The 21,863-nt window shown below is 36.7% G+C and overlaps 1 protein-coding gene across 1 annotated transcript in view; it reads right to left on the bottom strand.

Moving 5' to 3' along the window:
* Positions 1 to 21,863, bottom strand: part of sNPF-R (short neuropeptide F receptor) — a 180,612-nt gene that overhangs the window by 34,628 nt on the left and 124,121 nt on the right. The window contains exon 2 of the mRNA XM_073987284.1: positions 13,060 to 15,722. Coding sequence (XP_073843385.1) covers positions 13,066 to 14,877 — 1,812 coding nt within the window. The 5' untranslated portion in view covers positions 14,878 to 15,722 and the 3' untranslated portion in view covers positions 13,060 to 13,065. The remainder of the gene's footprint in view (positions 1 to 13,059; positions 15,723 to 21,863) is intronic.

Genomic DNA, 21,863 nt, shown 5'->3' with positions numbered 1-21,863 from the left:
GCCTGAAAATATTTTTAAAAATCCACGAGCCTTGGTAGAACGCCTAAAAATATTATTAAAAATCCACGAGCCGTGGTAGAATGCCTAAAAATATTATTAAAAATCCACGAGCCGTGGTAGAATGCCTAAAAATATTATTAAAAATCCACGAGCCTTGGTAGGATGCCTAAAAATATTATTAAAAATCCACGAGCCTTGGTAGAATGCCTAAAAATATTATTAATAATCCACGAGCCTTGGTAGAATGCCTAAAAATATTTTTAAAAATCCACGAGCCTTGGTAGGATGCCTAAAAATATTTTTAAAAATCCACGAGCCTTGGTAGGATGCCTAAAAATATTTTTAAAAATCCATCACTCTTTCCTAAAATTAACAAGAAAGGGTGTCTTTTATCTCTGCTTTGTCTAATTACAATCAGAATTAAAAACAAATCTCTGTTAATATTTCAAAAGAAATTATTTTGTGAATTATTTATAAGACACGATAAACTGCAAAACGACAATTTAACAAACAAGTTTCGCATAAAACAATTTGTTCGCAATTTGACAAAAAGTTGTCATTTTCCAATGCATTGAATTCTGCAGCAAAGCTCTAAGGAAAGAAATACAATCCTTTTGAATAGTTTTTCTCTTCAAGAGAAAAAAGCCAACAGAATTCTGAGTAAATGAAAATTCAGTCATGAAATGCATGGACGGACAATGCATAAAACAGTCTTTCCCTGGCAAAACTTATTTTCATAGCAGAAACGTTTTGTAAATTGTTGAAAGGATGCAAATTTCGAAGCATGATAGTTTTCCGTAGCCATGCTCTTTTTTTGAAACTTCTCTGCTCCGCATCTCTGCAAAACGGAATAAAACTACAAAACTATTTTGCTGAAAAAATAATGCAGCTGTTAAAAAATAATCCCTGTTAAAAAGTTTTTTTTTTTTAAATATTTTCAACATTTAAGGAAGCACTTCCTGGAGATGCTGGCCATGTGGTAAGAGTCTATGACGATGGGGATGATGTTATTTTGTCAAAGTATCAAACTGACTTTATTAAATGAAGTTATGCAACACTTTCTCTCAAAATTTCGAAAATTTGTTTAGTTATTCTGTGTAACTGTGAGTGTCCTGCATGCATGTCCTGAAATTTCATATGCATCCATTGAAGTGTGACTAGGAAAGTTTGTTTGTTAACAATTCAGTTCATCTTGAACTCTTGAGAGATGTTCAAGTATCCAGAAAATTTTGTTACAAATTAAAGACATGTGTTTAAACGTATTTGCGAATGTTTGAAAATATTTAAGATAGAGAGAAGGCATATGTTTAAAGGACAAGTGGATTAAAAACAAAACTCCTAGAGAAACTATCAAGGCAAGTGGATTTTAAAAATAATTTTAGGCAGACAAGGCTCGTGGATTTTTAGAAATAATTTTAAGCAGCCTAGCAAGGCTCGTGAACTTTTTTTATAAAATTTTTAGCCGGCCTACCAAGGCTAATGTATTTTTTAAAATATTTTAAACAGCTTAAGAAGGCTCGTAGATTTTTAAAAATATTTTTAGACAGCCTAAGAAGGCTTGTGGATGTTTAAAAATATTTTTAGGCGAAGTACCAAGGCTTGGCAATTATTAAAAAAAAAATAAGGAAGCTTACTAAGGCTCGTGGGTTTTTAAAAATATTTTAGGCAGTCTACCAAGGCACGTAGATTTTTTATACCCTCAGCCTTTAGGCTAAGGAGGGTATATACACTTTGATACGATGAAAATGTGCCTCATCGAAATAATTGTTTTAGACCCCAAGAATGTTTGGACGAAATGTGTTTCAGACAATTTGGAGTCGATCTAGCCATGTCCGTCCGTCTGTCTGTCTGTCCTGCTGGCTGGAGCGCACGATAACTCTCGAACGGATGAACCGATTCGGTTCAAATTTTGGCTTTCGTAATATTTTGCCCAAACTTAGTTTAAGTTCGAAGATGAGCTACATCGGTCTACTCCTTCCGGTACCTCCCCCACAAAAGTCCGAAAATGTTCGGAAAGTTTGTGCGCACGATAACTCTTGAAGGGAGTGACCGATTTGGTCCACACTTTGTACAGTGAAAACTTTCTACCAGAGTAATATGAGGTTCCAATATAGTCTCAATAGGTCCACTCCTTCGGGTACCTCCCACACAAAATTTCGGAAAAATTCAGTTTAGGGCCATCTCTCGAATCGCTTTGATTTTTGTTTTAGCAACTTGTATTCACTGCCCTCCATACGACGGTACAAGTTTCATCAGGGGCAAGTCCATACTTCCTGAGAAAATAGCATGAAAGTTGCAAAAAACCCCTATGACACCGTGTAAGGTGGTTGGAGCGCACGATAATTCTCGAACGGATCTGCCGATTCGGTCCAAAATATGGTCTTTGTAATATTTTGTCCAAACATAGTTTAAGTTTGAAGATAAGCCATACCGGTCCACTCCTTCAGGTACCTCCCCCACAAAAGTTCAAAAATGTTCGGAAAAATTGTTCATACGGTAACCCTTGAAGGGAGTGGCCGAATTGGTCTATACTTTACACATCCTAATATATCTACCAGATATAGATCAGGTTCAAATATGGACTATATTTGTCCACTCTATCCCGTACCTCCCACACAAAATTTCGGATAAGTTCACTTTAAGACCTGATATCGAATCACTTTGATTTTTGTAGAAGCAACTTGCATTCGCTGCCTCTTACGATGGTAAAAGTTTTTTAGAGGCAAGTCCATACTTCTTGAGCTAACAGCCCGAAGAGTGTAAAAACCCCCTGTGGCACCATATGTTCCGGCTGGAGATCCACTTCCATAACGGTCAATGTCGATCCATTCCTTTTAGTATCTCCTCCGCAAAACTTTTAATCTTTAATCCTAATCAACATTTTTGTCTGTTCAAACGCCCAAAATTTTTAAAACCCCCTAAATAAATACGTATTTTGGGAAAAAATTGTTTCAATATACACAGGCTGAGGGTATATCTCTGTCGGCAAAGCCGACTGATACTTTTTTACTTGTTAAATTATTTTTTAGGCAACTTACCAAGCCTCGTGGATTTTCAAAATTATTTTTAAGCAGCCTACCAACGATAGTGGATTTTTTAAAATATTTTTAGGCAGCCTTCCAAGGGTCGTGGATTTATTAAAATATTTTTAAGCCGCGTAGCAAGGCTCGTGGATTTTTTAACATATTTTTAGGCAGCCTAAGAAGGCTCGTGGATTTTTTAAAATATTTTTAGGCAGCATACCAAGGCTCGCGGATTTTTAAAAATATTTTTAGGCAGCCTACAAAGGTTCGTGAATTTTTAAAAATGTTTTTAGACAGCCTAACAAGGCTCGTGGATTTTTAAAAATATTTTTAGACAGCCTAACAAGGCTCGTGGATTTTTTAAAATATTTTTAGACAGCCTAACAAGGCTCGTGGATTTTTAAAAATATTTTTAGACAGCCTAACAAGGCTCGTGGATTTTTAAAAATGTTTTTAGACAGCCTAACAAGGCTCGTGGATTTTTAAAAATATTTTTAGACAGCCTAACAAGGCTCGTGGATTTTTAAAAATATTTTTAGACAGCTTAACAAGGCTCGTGGCTTTTTAAAAATATTTTTAGACAGTCTAACAAGGCTCGTGGATTTTTAAAAATATTTTTAGCCAGCCTAACAAGGCTCGTGGATTTTTAAAAATATTTTTAGACAGCCTAACAAGGCTCGTGGATTTTTAAAAATATTTTTAGACAGCCTAACAAGGCTCGTGGATTTTTTTAAATATTTTTCGGCAGCCTATCAATGCTCGCGGATTTTTAAAAATATTTTTCGGCAGCCTACCAAGGCTCGCGGATTTTTAAAAATAGTTTTAGGCAGCCTACCAAGACTCGTGGATTTTTAAAAATATTTTTAGCCAGCCTACCAAGGCTCGTGGATTTTTAAAAATATTTTTAGCCAGCCTACCAAGGCTCGTGGATTTTTAAAAATATTTTTAGACAGCCTACCAAGGCTCGTGGATTTTTAAAATATTTTTAGCCAGCCTACCAAGGCTCGTGGATTTTTAAAAATATTTTTAGCCAGCCTACCAAGGCTCGTGGATTTTTAAAAATATTTTTAGCCAGCCTACCAAGGCTCGTGGATTTTTAAAAATATTTTTAGCCAGCCTACCAAGGCTCGTGGATTTTTAAAAATATTTTTAGCCAGCCTACCAAGGCTCGTGGATTTTTAAAAATATTTTTAGCCAGCCTACCAAGGCTCGTGGATTTTTAAAAATATTTTTAGCCAGCCTACCAAGGCTCGTGGATTTTTAAAAATATTTTTAGCCAGCCTACCAAGGCTCGTGGATTTTTAAAAATATTTTTAGCCAGCCTACCAAGGCTCGTGGATTTTTAAAAATATTTTTAGCCAGCCTACCAAGGCTCGTGGATTTTTAAAAATATTTTTAGCCAGCCTACCAAGGCTCGTGGATTTTTAAAAATATTTTTAGCCAGCCTACCAAGGCTCGTGGATTTTTAAAAATATTTTTAGCCAGCCTACCAAGGCTCGTGGATTTTTAAAAATATTTTTAGCCAGCCTACCAAGGCTCGTGGATTTTTAAAAATATTTTTAGCCAGCCTACCAAGGCTCGTGGATTTTTAAAAATATTTTTAGCCAGCCTACCAAGGCTCGTGGATTTTTAAAAATATTTTTAGCCAGCCTACCAAGGCTCGTGGATTTTTAAAAATATTTTTAGCCAGCCTACCAAGGCTCGTGGATTTTTAAAAATATTTTTAGCCAGCCTACCAAGGCTCGTGGATTTTTAAAAATATTTTTAGCCAGCCTACCAAGGCTCGTGGATTTTTAAAAATATTTTTAGCCAGCCTACCAAGGCTCGTGGATTTTTAAAAATATTTTTAGCCAGCCTACCAAGGCTCGTGGATTTTTAAAAATATTTTTAGCCAGCCTACCAAGGCTCGTGGATTTTTAAAAATATTTTTAGCCAGCCTACCAAGGCTCGTGGATTTTTAAAAATATTTTTAGCCAGCCTACCAAGGCTCGTGGATTTTTAAAAATATTTTTAGCCAGCCTACCAAGGCTCGTGGATTTTTAAAAATATTTTTAGCCAGCCTACCAAGGCTCGTGGATTTTTAAAAATATTTTTAGCCAGCCTACCAAGGCTCGTGGATTTTTAAAAATATTTTTAGCCAGCCTACCAAGGCTCGTGGATTTTTAAAAATATTTTTAGCCAGCCTACCAAGGCTCGTGGATTTTTAAAAATATTTTTAGCCAGCCTACCAAGGCTCGTGGATTTTTAAAAATATTTTTAGCCAGCCTACCAAGGCTCGTGGATTTTTAAAAATATTTTTAGCCAGCCTACCAAGGCTCGTGGATTTTTTAAAATAATTTTGAACAGTCTATCAAGGCTTGTGTATTTTTTAGAATATTTTAGGCAGTCTACCAAGGCTCGTGGAGTTTTAAACATATTTTTTGCCAGCCTACCAAGGCTCGTGGATTTTTAAAAATATTTTTAGCCAGCCTACCAAGGCTCGTGGATTTTTAAAAATATTTTTAGCCAGCCTACCAAGGCTCGTGGATTTTTAAAAATATTTTTAGCCAGCCTACCAAGGCTCGTGGATTTTTAAAAATATTTTTATAAAGAAAAAAATTATTTTTGATAGAAAAAATTCTTTATTTCCCAAAAAATACTACAACTTTCTCAACAAAACACTCTATTGCCTTCTACTCAAAGTTTGTCTTTAAACTTCTTTCTAAAATTACCACAAATCCTTACTGGCATCAGTGGGCACACTATCCAAACGTGCATTTACCGTAAATTAAAAAGTTGAACAAAGTTAAACAAAAGAATCCGAGAAATCGGTGAAAATTACCTTCCCCGGTAATATAAATACTTTTCTCTTAAAACAAAGCCTCCCACACCCACAAGTCCTTGGAGATTCTTTTGCTGCAGTCGCATTCACATCTGCAGTCCCCAAACAACTAATGTTGAAGTTCGTTGCTTTTTGTTGTTGCAACACAGCTCACGTTGCACAATGTGAGAAAAGTGTTTCCATGAGCATAGCGTGGGAGTTGTTGCCACCCCGCCGCCCTCCTTTTGGATATGTTAGAGCATAACAAATAAGCAGAAACATCAGCCAGAAGTGCAGCTGCATTTGATGGTGTTTTATGCAAACGTGATCGAAATTTAAGTGAACTTCAAGCACTCTCAAATTACTAATGCTGCTCTTCTTACTGCCACTGCTGCTGCAACAAGTTTTAAGGACTTTCAGCTTGCCAAAATTGCCACATTGCGGCAAGTGAATGGCATAAATGTGTGTTAAAGCGGTGTATTGTTTTGTGGGTGGTAAGGGGGCATAGCATTGGTCTCGGTTAAAATAGTTTTAAAATTGTATACATTTTTCCATTACAGCTGCAAATGAAATATGAAGCAATAATAAATCACGTTTTTTCATTCTGAGCTGTGCAAATGTAAGCTATCCAAGGAGAGTTATGACACTAGAGATAACTATTTGCTTACATTTCGTGTATTCTTCCCTTAGCTCTTTAGAATTGTATATGTTGTTGTGTAGGAGTATTTTAAAATCATGTCATTTGTAACCCAAATTCATAATTCTAAACTGGGACACCTTAACGTATACGTGCTGTCACATAGTATACGCTCCAAATCGGAACACCTTAACGTATACATGCCTTCACAACGTATACGCCTCAAAAGGCAATATTTTATTTTATCAAATCTCTATTTGGAAAATTAACATTTCCGATTTTTCTTGAACAGAGTTGTCCTTTTTAAATCATTCTCCTCTTCACTACCAGTGCTGTAGTCATCAGTCATATAATAAGTCATTCAGAGAGGAGTCTTTAAGTGTTTTAAAAATTCCAACATAGTTGTTTATTTTCAAAATTTTCCACAATCTTTGATTCATATTTGCTTTATTCTGTTTTTGAGTGGAATGTATGACATCTTGGCATTCCACAAAAATATGTTCTAGATTTCCAACCTGCCAGCCCTGACCACACAGTATTGCAATTTATGAAATCCTTTTTCATACACAATTCACATAATGGCAACAATTTTTTTCTAGGTTAGCAGAAATAACTTCATTTATATGTCTGTGAGGACCACAGAAATCTCATCTATTCACACGGACCACTTATGTGGAATGTGTGAGCACTCATATCTTGAATGCATAGTGCCGGATGTTAAGTGATTTTGTTACAACAACAACAGCAGCAGCAGCAGAAAAAAGAAACGAGAACGCAATATCAACATCGGAAGCAACAAATTTTGCTGGTAAAATGATTGATAACGGCAGTCGGAATCGAGTCACGACACATAAAAATGATTGCATTTTATGAAGCTATCCATAGTTTGCCATAAGATGGGGGAGTGGGGGAAGCTTCCTTACAAAAGCACCACATTGCCATTCTGTTTGCCATGTTGGTTAAGTATTCGTTCCGTTCATTCGTAAATTCATTTTTACTTACCGTAATGAAATGGTGTGGTTTTGGGGCTAAACGAATCCACAACTTAATGGGTGCTAGAAACGAGGTGGCGGGTAACATCAACATCGAATATTTTCTAGGTTTTTATTTCATTTTAATTGAAAAACTTTCAGTAAGTTTTTCATCGTAGACACACGAAACCGTTACGGCAAAGAGGTATTGGGCATTCGAGTTTATGGATGAGGTTAAGATGGCAAAGGGAAATGTTTTCATTAAGTTCTTTCCGGTGAAATAAAGAAATAAAATGGACAGAAATGTAAGTTAGGAAATGCAATATAAAACCAGGAGAAGTACAGGCATTTTGTTACATATTAGATGAAAAAACAAGTTAGTCCACATTTATGGACATAGAAGCATTAGCATCTGAAACTAAGATTGGATGGTTTTCCTTTAGAAAAAACTAACCTCAGTAACTGAGGTGAATTTTTTCTAGACGAAAAAACTAACCTCAGTGCAAACTGAGGTGAATTTTTTCTATACGAAAAAACTAACCTCAGTTGTAAATGAGGTGAATTTTTTCTAGACGAAAAAACCAACCTCTGTCGTAACTGAGGTGAATTTTTTCTAGACGAAAAAACTAACCTCTGTCGTAACTGAGGTGAATTTTTTCTATACGAATAAAACTAACCTCATTGGTAACTGAGGTGAATTTTTTCTATACAAAAAAAAACTAACTTCAGTGGTAACTGAGGTGAATTTTTTCTAGGCGAAAAAAAATCATAACTGAAGTGAATTTTTTTCTAGACGAAGAAACTAATCTCAGTAATAACTGAGGTGAATTTTTTATAGACGAAAAAACTAACTTCAGTAAGTAATAAGTAATATTCACCTCATTAACTGAGGTTAGTATTTTCTGCAGAAAATATAATAATTTGAATAGTTTTTTCATATAGGAAAATAAGAAAAAGTCACCTTAGCTACCGCTCAGGTTAGTTTTTTCGTATAGAAAAAATTCACCTCAGTTCGCACTGAGCTTAGTTTTTTTCGTATAGAAAAAATTCAACTCAGTTCGCACTGAGCTTAGTTTTTTTTTCGTATAGAAAAAATTCACCTCAGTTCGCACTGAGCTTAGTTTTTTTCGTATAGAAAAAAATTCACCTCAGTTCGCACTGAGCTTAGTTTTTTCCGTATAGAAAAAATTCACCTCAGTTCGCACTGAGCTTAGTTTTTTTCGTATAGAAAAAATTCACCTCAGTTCGCACTGAGGTTAGTTTTTTTCGTATAGAAAAAATTCACCTCAGTTCGCACTGAGGTTAGTTTTTTTTCGTATAGAAAAAATTCACCTCAGTTCGCACTGAGGTTAGTTTTTTTCGTATATAAAAAATTCACCTCAGTTCGCACTGAGGTGAATTTTTTCTAGACGAAAAAACTAACCTCAGTGCAAACTGAGGTGAATTTTTTCTATACGAAAAAACTAACCTCAGTTGTAAATGAGGTGAATTTTTTCTAGACGAAAAAACCAACCTCTGTCGTAACTGAGGTGAATTTTTTCTAGACGAAAAAACTAACCTCTGTCGTAACTGAGGTGAATTTTTTTCGTATAGAAAAAAAAATTCACCTCAGTTCGCACTGAGGTTAGTTTTTTTCGTATAGAAAAAAATTCACCTCAGTTCGCACTGAGGTTAGTTTTTTTTCGTATAGAAAAAATTCACCTCAGTTCCCACTGAGGTTAGTTTTTTTCGTATATAAAAAATTCACCTCAGTTCGCACTGAGGTTAGTTTTTTTCGTATAGAAAAAATTCACCTCAGTTCGCACTGAGGTTAGTTTTTTTCGTATAGAAAAAAATTCACCTCAGTTCGCATTGAGGTTAGTTTTTTCGTATAGAAAAAAAATTCACCTCAGCTCGCACTGAGGTTAGTTTTTTCGTATAGAAAAATTCACCTCAGCTACCGCTGAGGTTAGTTTTTTCGTATAGAAAAAATTCACCTCAGCTACCGCTGAGGTTATTTTTTCGCATAGAAAAAATTCACCTCAGTTCGCACTGAGGTTAGTTTTTTCGTATAGAAAAAATTCACCTCAGCTACCGCTGAGGTTAGTTTTTTCGTATAGAAAAAATTCACCTCAGCTACCGCTGAAGTTAGTTTTTTCGTATAGAAAAAATTCACCTCAGCTACCGCTGAGGTTAGTTTTTTCGTATAGAAAAAATTCACCTCAGCTACCGCTGAGGTTAGTTTTTTCGTATAGAAAAAATTCACCTCAGCTACCGCTGAGGTTAGTTTTTTCGTATAGAAAAAAATTCACCTCAGCTACCGCTGAGGTTAGTTTTTTCGTATAGAAAAAATTCACCTCAGCTACCGCTGAGGTTAGTTTTTTCGTATAGAAAAAATTCACCTCAGCTACCGCTGAGGTTAGTTTTTTCGTATAGAAAAAATTCACCTCAGCTACCGCTGAGGTTAGTTTTTTCGTATAGAAAAAATTCACCTCAGTTCGCACTGAGGTTATTTTTTCGCATAGAAAAAATTCACCTCAGTTCGCACTGAGGTTAGTTTTTTCGTATAGAAAAAATTCACCTCAGTTCGCACTGAGGTTAGTTTTTTCGTATAGAAAAAATTCTCCTCAGTTCGCACTGAGGTTGGTTAGTTTTTTCGTATAGAAAAAATTCACCTCAGTTCGCACTGAGGTTGGTTAGTTTTTTCGTATAGAAAAAATTCACCTCAGTTCGCACTGAGGTTAGTTTTTTTCGTATAGAAAAAATTCACCTCAGTTCGCACTGAGGTTGGTTAGGTTTTTCGTATAGAAAAAATTCACCTCAGTTCGCACTGAGGTTGGTTAGTTTTTTCGTATAGAAAAAATTCACCTCTGTTCGCATTGAGGTTAGTTTTTTCGTATAGAAAAAATTCACCTCAGTTCGCACTGAGGTTAGTTTTTTTCGTATAGAAAAATTTACCTCAGTTCGCACTGAGGTTAGTTTCTTCGTAAAGAAAAAATTCACCACAGTTCGCACTGAGCTTAGCTTTTTTCGTATAGAAAAAATTTACCTCAGTTCGCACTGAGCTTAGTTTTTTTTTTCGTATAGAAAAAATTCAACTCAGTTCGCACTGAGGTTAGTTTTTTCGCATAGAAAAATTCACCTCAGTTCGCACTGAGGTTAGTTTTCTCCGTATAGAAAAATTCACCTCAGTTCGCACTGAGGTTATCTTTATTCGTAAAGAAAAAATTCACCTCAGTTCGCACTGAGGTTAGTTTTTTCGTATAGAAAAAATTCAACTCAGTTCGCACTGAGGTTAGTTTTTTCTTATAGAAAAAATTCACCTCAGTTCGCACTGAGGTTAGTTTTTTCTTATAGAAAAAATTCCCCTCAGTTCGCACTGAGGTTAGTTTTTTCGTCTAGAAAAAATTCACCTCAGGGACAGAGGTTAGTTTTTTCTATAGAAAAATTTCACTTCAAGAACGGAGGTTAGTTCTTTCTATAGGAAAAATTCACCTCAGGAACGGAGGTTAGTTATTTTTGTAGAAAAAATTCCCTTCATATAGAAAAAATTCACCTCTGTTCGCATTGAGGTTAGTTTTTTCGTATAGAAAAAATTCACCTCAGTTCGCACTGAGGTTAGTTTTTTTCGTATAGAAAAATTTACCTCAGTTCGCACTGAGGTTAGTTTCTTCGTAAAGAAAAAATTCACCACAGTTCGCACTGAGCTTAGCTTTTTTCGTATAGAAAAAATTTACCTCAGTTCGCACTGAGCTTAGTTTTTTTTTCGTATAGAAAAAATTCAACTCAGTTCGCACTGAGGTTAGTTTTTTCGCATAGAAAAATTCACCTCAGTTCGCACTGAGGTTAGTTTTCTCCGTATAGAAAAATTCACCTCCGTTCGCACTGAGGTTATCTTTATTCGTAAAGAAAAAATTCACCTCAGTTCGCACTGAGGTTAGTTTTTTCGTATAGAAAAAATTCAACTCAGTTCGCACTGAGGTTAGTTTTTTCTTATAGAAAAAATTCACCTCAGTTCGCACTGAGGTTAGTTTTTTCTTATAGAAAAAATTTACCTCAGTTCGCACTGAGGTTAGTTTTTTCTTATAGAAAAAATTTACCTCAGTTCGCACTGAGGTTAGTTTTTTCTTATAGAAAAAATTCACCTCAGTTCGCACTGAGGTTAGTTTTTTCGTACATAAAAAATTCATCTCAGTTCGCACTGAGGTTAGCTTTCTTCTTAAAGAAAAAATTAACCACAGTTCGAACTGAGATTAGTTTTTTCGCATAGAAAGAAATCAGCTCAGTTCACACTGAGGTTAGTTTTTTCGTATACAAAAAATTCACCTCATTTCGCACTGACGTTTGTTTTTTCGTATAGAAAAAATTCACTTCAGTTCGCATTGAGGTTAGTTTTTCCGTCTAGAAAAAATTCCCCTCAGTTCGCACTGAGGTTAGTTTTTTCGTCTAGAAAAAATTCACCTCAGTTCGCACTGAGGTTAGTTTTTTCGTCTAGAAAAAAATCACCTCAGGTCGCACTGAGGTTAGTTTTTTCGCCTAGAAAAATTCACCTCAGTTCGTACTAAGGTTAGTTTTTTTCGTATAGAAAAAATTCACCTCAGTTCGCACTGACGTTAGTTTTTTTCGTATAGAAAAACTTTACCTCAGTTCGCACTGAGGTTAGTTTTTTTCGTATAGAAAAAATTCACCTCAGTTCGCGCTGAGGTTAGTTTTTTTCGTCTAGAAAAAAATCAACTCAGTTCGTCTAGAAAAATTCACCTCAGGCCCGTCTGAGGTTAGCTTTTTCGTCTAGAAAAAAATCACCTCAGGCCCGTCTGAGGTTAGCTTTTTCGTCTACAAAAAATTCAGTTCAGGCCTGTCTGAAAGTCTTCAGTCTGTAGAAGACTACCGCAAAGACTTCTAGCTATGAAAAATCTCCAGAGGCTTTGTATCTATAGCAGACATTCTAAAGGTCTTCTATCTACTGAAGTTGTTCCATAGGCTGGCTACAAATACGTTCTCAAGGCCTTTGCTTTATAGCTGACCTCCAAAAAGTCTTTTTTTATAGAAGATTTCCTATAAGTCACCTATTTATAGACCTCCTTAAAGTATTCTATAGACTTATGTATAAAGGACTTACTGAAGGTTTCCTATCTATAGAAAATCTCTTATAGGTCTACAGGCTATAGAAGACATCCTTAAGATATTCTATCTACATAAGACCTGCCAAGGCTCAACCATCTAAAGGACACTTCCTTAAGGTAGTCTATACCTATAGAAGTGGTCCTAGATACATTATAGCTAAGATTTCCGAAAGGCCTTCTAGTTATAAAAGACCTTTTGAGGTAACTTTATCGACAGGAAAGCTTTTATCTATAGAATTCCATCTAAAGTTTTTCTAGTTATAGAAGGCCTCCTGAAGGTATTCCAGCTACAGAAGACTTTCTAAAGGTATTCTAGATTTCAGAGAAGACCTCCTTAAGACCTTTTAAAAGTTTTCTGTTTTCTCGTTATAGAAGACCTCCTGAAGGTATTCCAACTACAGAAGGCTTTCTAAAGGTATTCTAGATTTCAGAGAAGACCTCCTTAAGACCTTTTAAAAGTTTTCTGTATAGAAGACCTGCCCAAGGCCTTTTGGCTATAGGATAAGTTCAAACAAAATCTACTCACCCTTCCTCAGTTACTTCGATGCATTCGTTCACTGCTGCCGCCACCACTGCGGTCAGCGTCACAGCTGGTACTCGTCTCCATAATACTGATGGCGGTGTTGTTGTCGCTGCTGATAAAGGGTGTCTCATTGAAACGCATTTCAATTGTTTGCTCCTCACACGATTCGTTGTCGAAATCGTCGTAGCGATGATTCCGTATATCATTGTCGTTCAGCAAGATCTCCACTTGTTTACTACATTGGACCAGGGCCACATTGACCCCTCGATCCAGGCAGGGTGATAAAGCATTGTGGCCATTGCCGTAGGTTGGTTCTCGGGGTATAATTAACAGTTTATCCTTGGTGGTGAGGGTGGTATCCTGGGTTATGGCATTACCATCATCATGATCATCATTCTCCAAGCTACTACCCCGGGTGGCTGCACCACCATTGCCGTGATGTAACCTTGGGCCACAGGTGTTGCGATCGGAACGATTGTAACCCCTTGTTATGTTGATAATGTTGTTGTTGGAGGGATTAAAACAGGGCAGTACATGTTTAAACTCCTTGCGGAAATTCTCATTTAACCAGGCATAGAGAAAAGGGTTGTAGCAGGTGGAGGACATGGCAATGGAATGGGCCACAAAGAAGAAGAGAGTGTAGAAACGCCATTCATTGGATTTCTCATAGAAGTCATCAAAAATGTTGACCACATTCAGCGGAAGCCAGGATAAACCGAAGACCCCCACCATGGCTATTAACATGCGGTTGGTGCGCTTTTTCCGGTCCCTATCTGCCTCCTCCTTGCGTGATGATTTGGAGCCTGGCTTGGCCTTGGCTCGGGCATTCAGCTTGAAGGATATCCAAATGTAGCAGATGGAGATGATAATAAAGGGTAGGACAAATTGCAGAATGGTGGTCACCGAACCAAAGACCTTGCGATACCTTTCCGTGGGCCAATCCTCCTCACAATAGCTTATGGAACTGCTGATAATTTCCGGTTCCGATATGGTCGATGTGGAGGCCACAATTTGCATGTAGGCATCATAGTTACGTTGGGGGGCATAGGATGAATTCAATGGCAACGATGCTGCGGAGGAGGAGCCATTAAAATTAAATTGTGTGGCATTACCTTGCAGACCATCCTCCGTCATGTTACCATAATCATTGACCACCTTGACATACATGCCATAGGGCAGAGTGGCCAGCAGAGATATTACCCAAATACTTATCACAATGGCAATGCAGGTGGACATTTTCATGCGCGGATGAAAGGGGTAGATTATGACAAAATACCGATCAATGGCAATGGATGTCAGGGTCAGTGTGGAAATATAGATGCTGCATCCCTGGGCAAAGGACACCAAATGGCACAGAGTCCTACCAAATGCCCACCTGCCCATAAAGGTATAGAGCGGGGTGAAAGGCACAGCCAGGATACACAGCAAAATATCTGATAAAGCCAAATTTGTGATGAAAATATTGGTGACGGTTTGCATGGCACGATTCCTCAGGACCACATAGCAGACCAGGACATTGCCAAACACCCCCAATATGAAGACAGTTGTATAGAGAATGCAAAAGAATATTTGCACAAAATTATTTTCTATGAGGTCATCACGTTCTCGTGGAGCTTGTATGGCTGGTTCGGAGGTGGTGTGTATAGGTGGCATTAGATCCAATACAGGATGATGATGGCCGGTGGTGGGATCGTGGTGTAGCAGTGTGTGATTATAACTGTGATATGCCATGTTGGAGGCATTGGGTTTTTGGGCCACCATGGCAGACCAGGTGGCAGCGGCCATTAAGGAGGCGGGGGTGGTTATAGATATATTTGGCATGGTGGAGATTTTTCTTCCTGTGGGCAAAATTCTACGTTAGAGGACAGTGGCTTGCTAGACCAATATAGTAAGGTGGGAACCAAAATAGATTTTAATCAGGCTTATGAGCTGCTTTCGAACATCATTATGTTATCATTTTCACGCAAAATCCGAGGGGTGGTGGATCTACAGCAATTTTCCCTAATTTCTTGTTTAAATTGCCAGTTGTATAAGTAACCAAGTTTTTATTATGTCTGTCTTTTTTTGAGTACGTTGACCCCTTTCTGTGTCCTAATTTAGCTCTCAGCTTTTTACGTTCTTTTAAGGTGTTCGGAGCAATACAAAATGCCTCGCAACCATTGTTGATTTCTATTTGTAGAGCTGTAACCCTCAAGCTAAGCTTTAGGTTTTATTTTTATTGTTGTTCTTGTTGTTATAATTATTGTTATTGTTATTGCACCGAACAACTTGTAGTTGTCCTCTTGGCCCTCTTGTTCGTTTTCTTCTTCTTTCTCTGTTGTTATTATCCTCTGTTGCCTTAAGTCTTATTATTTATTCATAATATACTAGCCGTATTGTTGTTGTTATTGTTTATTTCTCTTAATTCCAACTGAGATTTTTTATAGCTGCAAACATCAGCTGTCCTGTTGCTGTCGGGTATGGTCGTAATTTGATTGTTATTATTATGGTTATTGTTGTTGGTGTAGTTGTTTTTGATGCTAATTGTTTTTGTCGGAGATGGATGGAGTGCCTCTTCTCATTTGAATTTCTTAGTTATCCGCCTAGTTCATTGCTGGTGATTATTGTTAGTTGTGGGAAATTTCTAAGGGTTTCCTTAAGCAGAATAAATTTTTTGCCAGGAAGATCTGCAATAAGAAGAAAAACAACAAGAAAGGAATTAGTATTTAATTAGTGAATAGAGAAGGCATATTTTGCACTAAGAAACGAAACAAACATTAACAAACTTAAACGCAGGTAACAGAAGAAAAACAGAAAGGATGGATAAGGAGCTTCAAGACCCCCCTACAAAATTCACAGATTTTTATAGGTAATTTTCTTCGACGTAGAATTTTTCCATAGTAAAGACAAATTTCTTCAATGGCCCTTAATACACAAATCATGGATCATTGGAAGTAAATTTTCTACGAGATCCTGAGGGAGACCTTTTAAAGAGATTTTTTTCTTAAATGTTTTTATTAAATAAAAAACAATTTTAACTTAAAATCCCTAAGAATGGGGTTTTCTTACAAAAAAAAAAAAAAAAACGTACACCCCAAGATCCCCTGCGGTTGATTCCACCTCATTAATTCCTGAGACTAGTTTGTTTTTACCAAAAATAAATTGAGCTTAGGATACTCTTAGGTTTCTTTTTTTAAGATATCCGGTCTAAACAACTTAAAGCAGAATGCATAGAGAAGGCCCATTGAAAATCTTCAATGTTTATAAGACTTCCAAAGGCATTCCATCTATTGACGATCTCTCAAATGTTTCCATCTTCAGATATGCTCTTCTCTCTGTGGAACAACTCCTGAAGGTCTTCTTCTATCTTTAGAAGACTTCCTAAATGTTTTCTTTTACCTTTATGAAAGCTCTTCGATGTTTTTTTTTTTCTGCCTATAAAAGATATCTTCCATCCAATGAGCTCCTGAGGGGCGTCTATCTGTAAAATACATCCTAAAGGAATTCTATATTGCTCTGCTAAAGGACTTCTACTTCTTCTTTCTGAAAACGCATTCTGTCTCTATAGGCCCTAATCAAGGCATCATTTTATCTTTGGAAGAACTCTCCAAGAACAACTTTTCAAGCATAGTCAAAAAATCCAAACCTGGTGGCCTGTTGAGGCTTGAAACAAATAGTCAAAAAATGCACGACTTATAGTCTAAAAATCCACGCCGGTAGTCGGTTGAGGCTTGAAAAAATTTGACAACAAATCCACACATGGTGGTCGGTGGAGGCTTGCAAAAATAGTCAAAAAATCAACGCCTGGTAGTCGGTTGAGGCTTGAAAAAATAGTCACAAATAAATCCAAACCTGGGTGGTCGGTGGAGGCTTGAAAAAAATTGGCAAAAAATGCACGCATGGTACTCAGTTGATGCTTGAAAAAAAAATTAGTCAAAAAATCCAAGCCGGGTGGTCGTTTGAGGCTTCAAAAAAAAATTGTCAAAAAATCCCAGCCTGGTGGTCTGTTGAGGCTTGAAAAAAATAGTAAAAAAAATCCACGCCTGGTAGTCAGTTGAGGCTTGAAAAAAATAGTCAAAAATCCACGCCGGGTGGTCGTTTGAGGCTTCAAAAAATTGTCAAAAAATCCACGCAGGGTGGTCGTTTGTGGCTTGAAAAAATAGTCAAAAAATCCACGCCTGGTAGTCGCTTGAGGCTTGAAAAAATAGTCACAAATAAATCCAAACCCTGGTGGTCGGTGGAGGCTTGAAAAAATTGTCAAAAAATGCACACATGGTAGTCAGTTGAGGCTTGAAAAAAAATGTCAAAAAATTCACGCCGGGTGTCGTTTGAGGCTTCAAAAAAAATTTTCAAAAAATCCCAGCCTGGTGGTCTGTCTTGAAAAAAAATAGTAAAAAATCCACGCCTGGTAGTCAGTTGAGGCTTGAAAAAAATAGTCAAAAAATCCATGCCGGGTGGTCGGTTGAGGCTTGAAAAAAATTAATCAAAAATCCACTGCACGCGGTCGGTTGAAGCTTGAAAAAAATAGTAAAAAGAATCCATGCCTCGTGCTCGATTGAGGCTTAAAAAACTAGCCAAAAAATCCATAACTGGTGGTCGGTTGAGTCTTGAACAAATTAGTCAAGATCCACGCCTGGTGGCCGGTTGAGGCTTGAAAAAAGTTAGTCAAAAATCCTGATGATCTTTCAGGCTTGGAAAAAAAAGGTAAAAAAATGCACGCCTGGTGGTCGGTTGAGACTTGAGAAAAATAGTCAACAAATCCACTCCTGGTAATCGGTTTAGGCTTGAACAAAATAGTCAAAAAATCCACGCCTGGTAGTCGGTTGAGGATTAAAAAACTAAATCAAAAAACTGCTCCTGGATGTCAGTTGAGGATTGGAAAAAAATCCAGGCCTGGTGGTCGGTTGAGGCTTGAAAAAAAATTAGTCAAAAAATCCAAACCTCGTGGTCGGTTGAGGCTTGAAAAAAATTGGTTAACAAATCACAGCAGGGTGGTCAGTTGGGACTACAAAAGAATTAGTCAAAAAATCCACGACTGTGGTCGGTTGAGGCTTGAAAAAATTAGTCAAAAATCTGCACCTCGTGGTCGTTTGATCACACCTCCTGGTCGGTTGAAGCTTGAAAAAAATTAGTAAAAAAATCCATGCCTTGTGGTCGGTTGAGGCTTGAAAAATTAGTCAAAAAATCTGCACCTCGTGGTCGTTTGATCACACCTCCTGGTCGGTTGAAGCTTGAAAAAAATTAGTAAAAAAATCCATGCCTTGTGGTCGGTTGAGGCTTGAAAAATTAGTCAAAAAATCTGCACCTCGTGGTCGTTTGATCACACCTCCTGGTCGGTTGAAGCTTAAAAAAAATTAGTCAAAAAATGCACAACTGGTGGTCGGTTGAGGCTTGAACAATTAGTCAAAAAATTCGCGCCTCGTGGTTGGTTGAGGCTTGAAAATAATTAGTAAAAAATCCACACATCGTGGTCGGTTGAAGTTTGAAACAATCCATTCCTCGTTGTCGGTTGAGGCTTAAAAATAGTCAAATAGTCCATAAGTGCTGGTCGGTTGAGGCTTGAAAAATTAGTCAAAAAATGCACAACTGGTGGTTGGTTGAGGCTTGAAAAAATTAGTCAAAAAATCCACACCTCGTAGACGGTTGAAGTTTGAAAGAAATTAGTAAACAAATCCATGCCTCGTGGTCGATTGAGGCTTAAAATTAGTCCAAAAATTTACGCCTGGTGGTCGTTGAGGCTTCAAAAAATTGAGCAAAATATCCGCGACTCGTGGGTCCGTTGAGGCTTGAAAAAAGTTGGTCAAAAATTCTGGTGCCCGGTTAAGGTTGAATAAATTTAGTCAAAAATCATGGTTAGGTTAGTTTTTTTTTTCGTCTAGAAAAAAATTCAGCCTCAGCTATCAGCTGAGATTAGTTTTTTCTCATAGAAAAAAAAATTCAGCCGCAGCTATTAGCTGAAGTTCGGTTTTTCGTAAAGAAAAAATACAGCCTCAGCTCTCAGCTGAGGTTAGTTTTTTTCGTATAGAAAAAATTCAGCCTCAGCTATCAGCTGAAGTTAGTTTTTTCGTATAGAAAAAATTCAGCCTCAGCTATCAGATGAGGTTAGTTTTTTCGTATAGAAAAAATTCAGCCTCTGCCTCAGCTATCAGCTGAGGTTCAGTTTTTCGTATAGAAAAAATTCAGCCTCAGCTATCAGCTGAGGTTAGTTTTTTCGTATAGAAAAAATTCAGCCTCAGCTATCAGCTGAGGTTAGTTTTTTCGTATAGAAAAAATTCAGCCTCAGCTATCAGCTGAGGTTAGTTTTTTTCGTATAGAAAAAATTCAGCCTCAGCTATCAGCTGAGGTTAGTTTTTTCGTATAGAAAAAATTCAGCCTCAGCTATCAGCTGAGGTTAGTTTTTTCGTATAGAAAAAATTCAGCCTCAGCTATCAGCTGAGGTTAGTTTTTTCGTATAGAAAAAAATTCAGCCTCAGCTATCAGCTGAGGTTAGGTTTTTTCGTATAGAAAAAATTCAGCCTCAGCTATCAGCTGAGGTTAGTTTTTTCGTATAGAAAAAATTCAGCCTCAGCTATCAGCTGAGGTTAGTTTTTTCGTATAGAAAAAATTCAGCCTCAGCTATCAGCTGAGGTTAGTTTTTTCGTATAGAAAAAATTCAGCCTCAGCTATCAGCTGAGGTTAGTTTTTTCGTATAGAAAAAATTCAGCCTCAGCTATCAGCTGAGGTTAGTTTTTTCGTATAGAAAAAATTCAGCCTCATCTATCAACTGAGGTTTGGTTTTCGTATAGAAAAAATTTAGCCTCAGCTATCAGCTGAGGTTAGTTTTTTCGTATAGAAAAAAATTCAGCCTCAGCTATCAGCTGAGGTTAGTTTTTTCGTATAGAAAAATTCAGCCTCAGCTATCAGCTGAGGTTAGTTTTTTCGTATAGAAAAAATTCAGCCTCAGCTATCAGCTGAGGTTAGTTTTTTCGTATAGAAAAAATTCAGCCTCAGCTATCTGCTGAGGTTCGGTTTTTTCGTATAGAAAAATTCAGCCTCAGCAATCTGCTGAGGTTCGGTTTTTCGTATAGAAAAATTTCAGCCTCAGCTAAGGTTCAGTTTTTCGTATAGAAAAAATTCAGCCTCAGCTATCAGCTGAGGTTTTGGTTTTTCGTATAGAAAAAATTCAGCCTCAGCTATCTGCTGAGGTTCGGTTTTTCGTATAGAAAAAATTCAGCCTCGGCTATCTGCTGAGGTTCGGTTTTTCGTATAGAAAAAAATTCAGCCTCAGCTATCTGCTGAGGTTAGGTTTTTTCGTATAGAAAAAATTCAGCCTCAGCTATCAGCTGAGGTTTGGTTTTTCGTATAGAAAAAATTCAGCCTAAGCTATCAGCTGAGGTTAGTTTTTTCGTATAGAAAAATTCAGCCTCAGCTATCAGCTGAGGTTAGTTTTTTCGTATAGAAAAATTCAGCCTCAGCTATCTGCTGAGGTTCGGTTCTTCGTATAGAAAAAATTCAGCCTCAGCAATCTGCTGAGGTTCGGTTTTTCGTATAGAAAAAATTCAGCCTCAGCTATCAGCTAAGGTTCAGTTTTTCGTATAGAAAAAATTCAGCCTCAGCTGTCAGCTGAGGTTTGGTTTTTCGTATAGAAAAAAATTCAGCCTCAGCTATCAGCTGAGGTTTGGTTTTTCGTATAGAAAAAATTCAGCCTCAGCTATCAGCTGAGGTTAGTTTTTTCGTATAGAAAAAATTCAGCCTCAGCTATCAGCTGAGGTTAGTTTTTTTCGTATAAAAAAAATTCAGCCTCAGCTCTCAGCTGAGGTTAGTTTTTTTCGTATAGAAAAAATTCAGCCTCAGCTATCAGCTGAGTTTAATTTTTCGTATAGAAAAAAAATTCAGCATCAGCTATCAGCTGAGTTTAATTTTTCGTATAGAAAAAATTCAGCCTCAGCTATCAGCCGAGCGTAGTTTTTTCGTATAGAAAAAATTCAGCCTCAGCTATCAGCCGAGCGTAGTTTTTTCGTATAGAAAAATTTAGCCTCAGCTATACGCTGATGTTAGTTTTGTCGCAGGTTGGATTCAAAAATTCTCAAAAAATCCTCGTTTTATTTGTCGCAGGTTGGCTTGAAAAATTCTTTAAAAAAATACGCATTTTATTTTTCGCAGTTTGGCTTGAAATATTCTTTAAAAAAATCTAGGTTTTATTTGTCGAATGCTGGCTTGAAAAGTGCTTTAAAAATCCGGGTTTTATTTGTCGAAGGTTGGCACGTATTATTTGCTGAAAAATCCCTTAGAAAAATCCAAGTATTATTTGCTGAAAAATCCCTTAGAAAAATCCAAGTATTATTTGCTGAAAAATCCCTTAGAAAAATCCAAGTATTATTTGCTGAAAAATCCTTTAAAAAATCCACGTATTATTTGCTGAAAAATCCTTTAAAAAATCCACGTATTATTTGCTGAAAAATCCTTTAAAAAATCCACGTATTATTTGCTGAAAAATCCTTTAAAAAATCCACGTATTATTTGCTGAAAAATCCTTTAAAAAATCCACGTATTATTTGCTGAAAAATCCTTTAAAAAATCCACGTATTATTTGCTGAAAATCCTTTAAAAAATCCACGTATTATTTGTTGAAAATTCTTTAAAAAATCCACGTATTATTTGTTGAAAAATTCTTTAAAAAATCCACGTATTATTTGTTGAAAAATTCTTTTAAAAAATCCAAGTATTATTTGTTGAAAAATTCTTTAAAAAATCCACGTATTATTTGTTGAAAATTTCTTTAAAAAAATCCACGTATTATTTGCTGAAAAATTCTTTAAAAAATCCACGTATTATTTGCCAGAGGTTGG

This window comes from Musca autumnalis, unplaced genomic scaffold (genome assembly GCF_047663935.1).
Source record: "Musca autumnalis isolate F117 unplaced genomic scaffold, ASM4766393v1 scaffold_4, whole genome shotgun sequence".
In the NCBI taxonomy this organism is placed as follows: domain Eukaryota; kingdom Metazoa; phylum Arthropoda; class Insecta; order Diptera; family Muscidae; genus Musca; species Musca autumnalis.
Note: the sequence above shows the minus strand (reverse complement) of the source record. Positions and strands in the feature narration are given on the sequence as shown.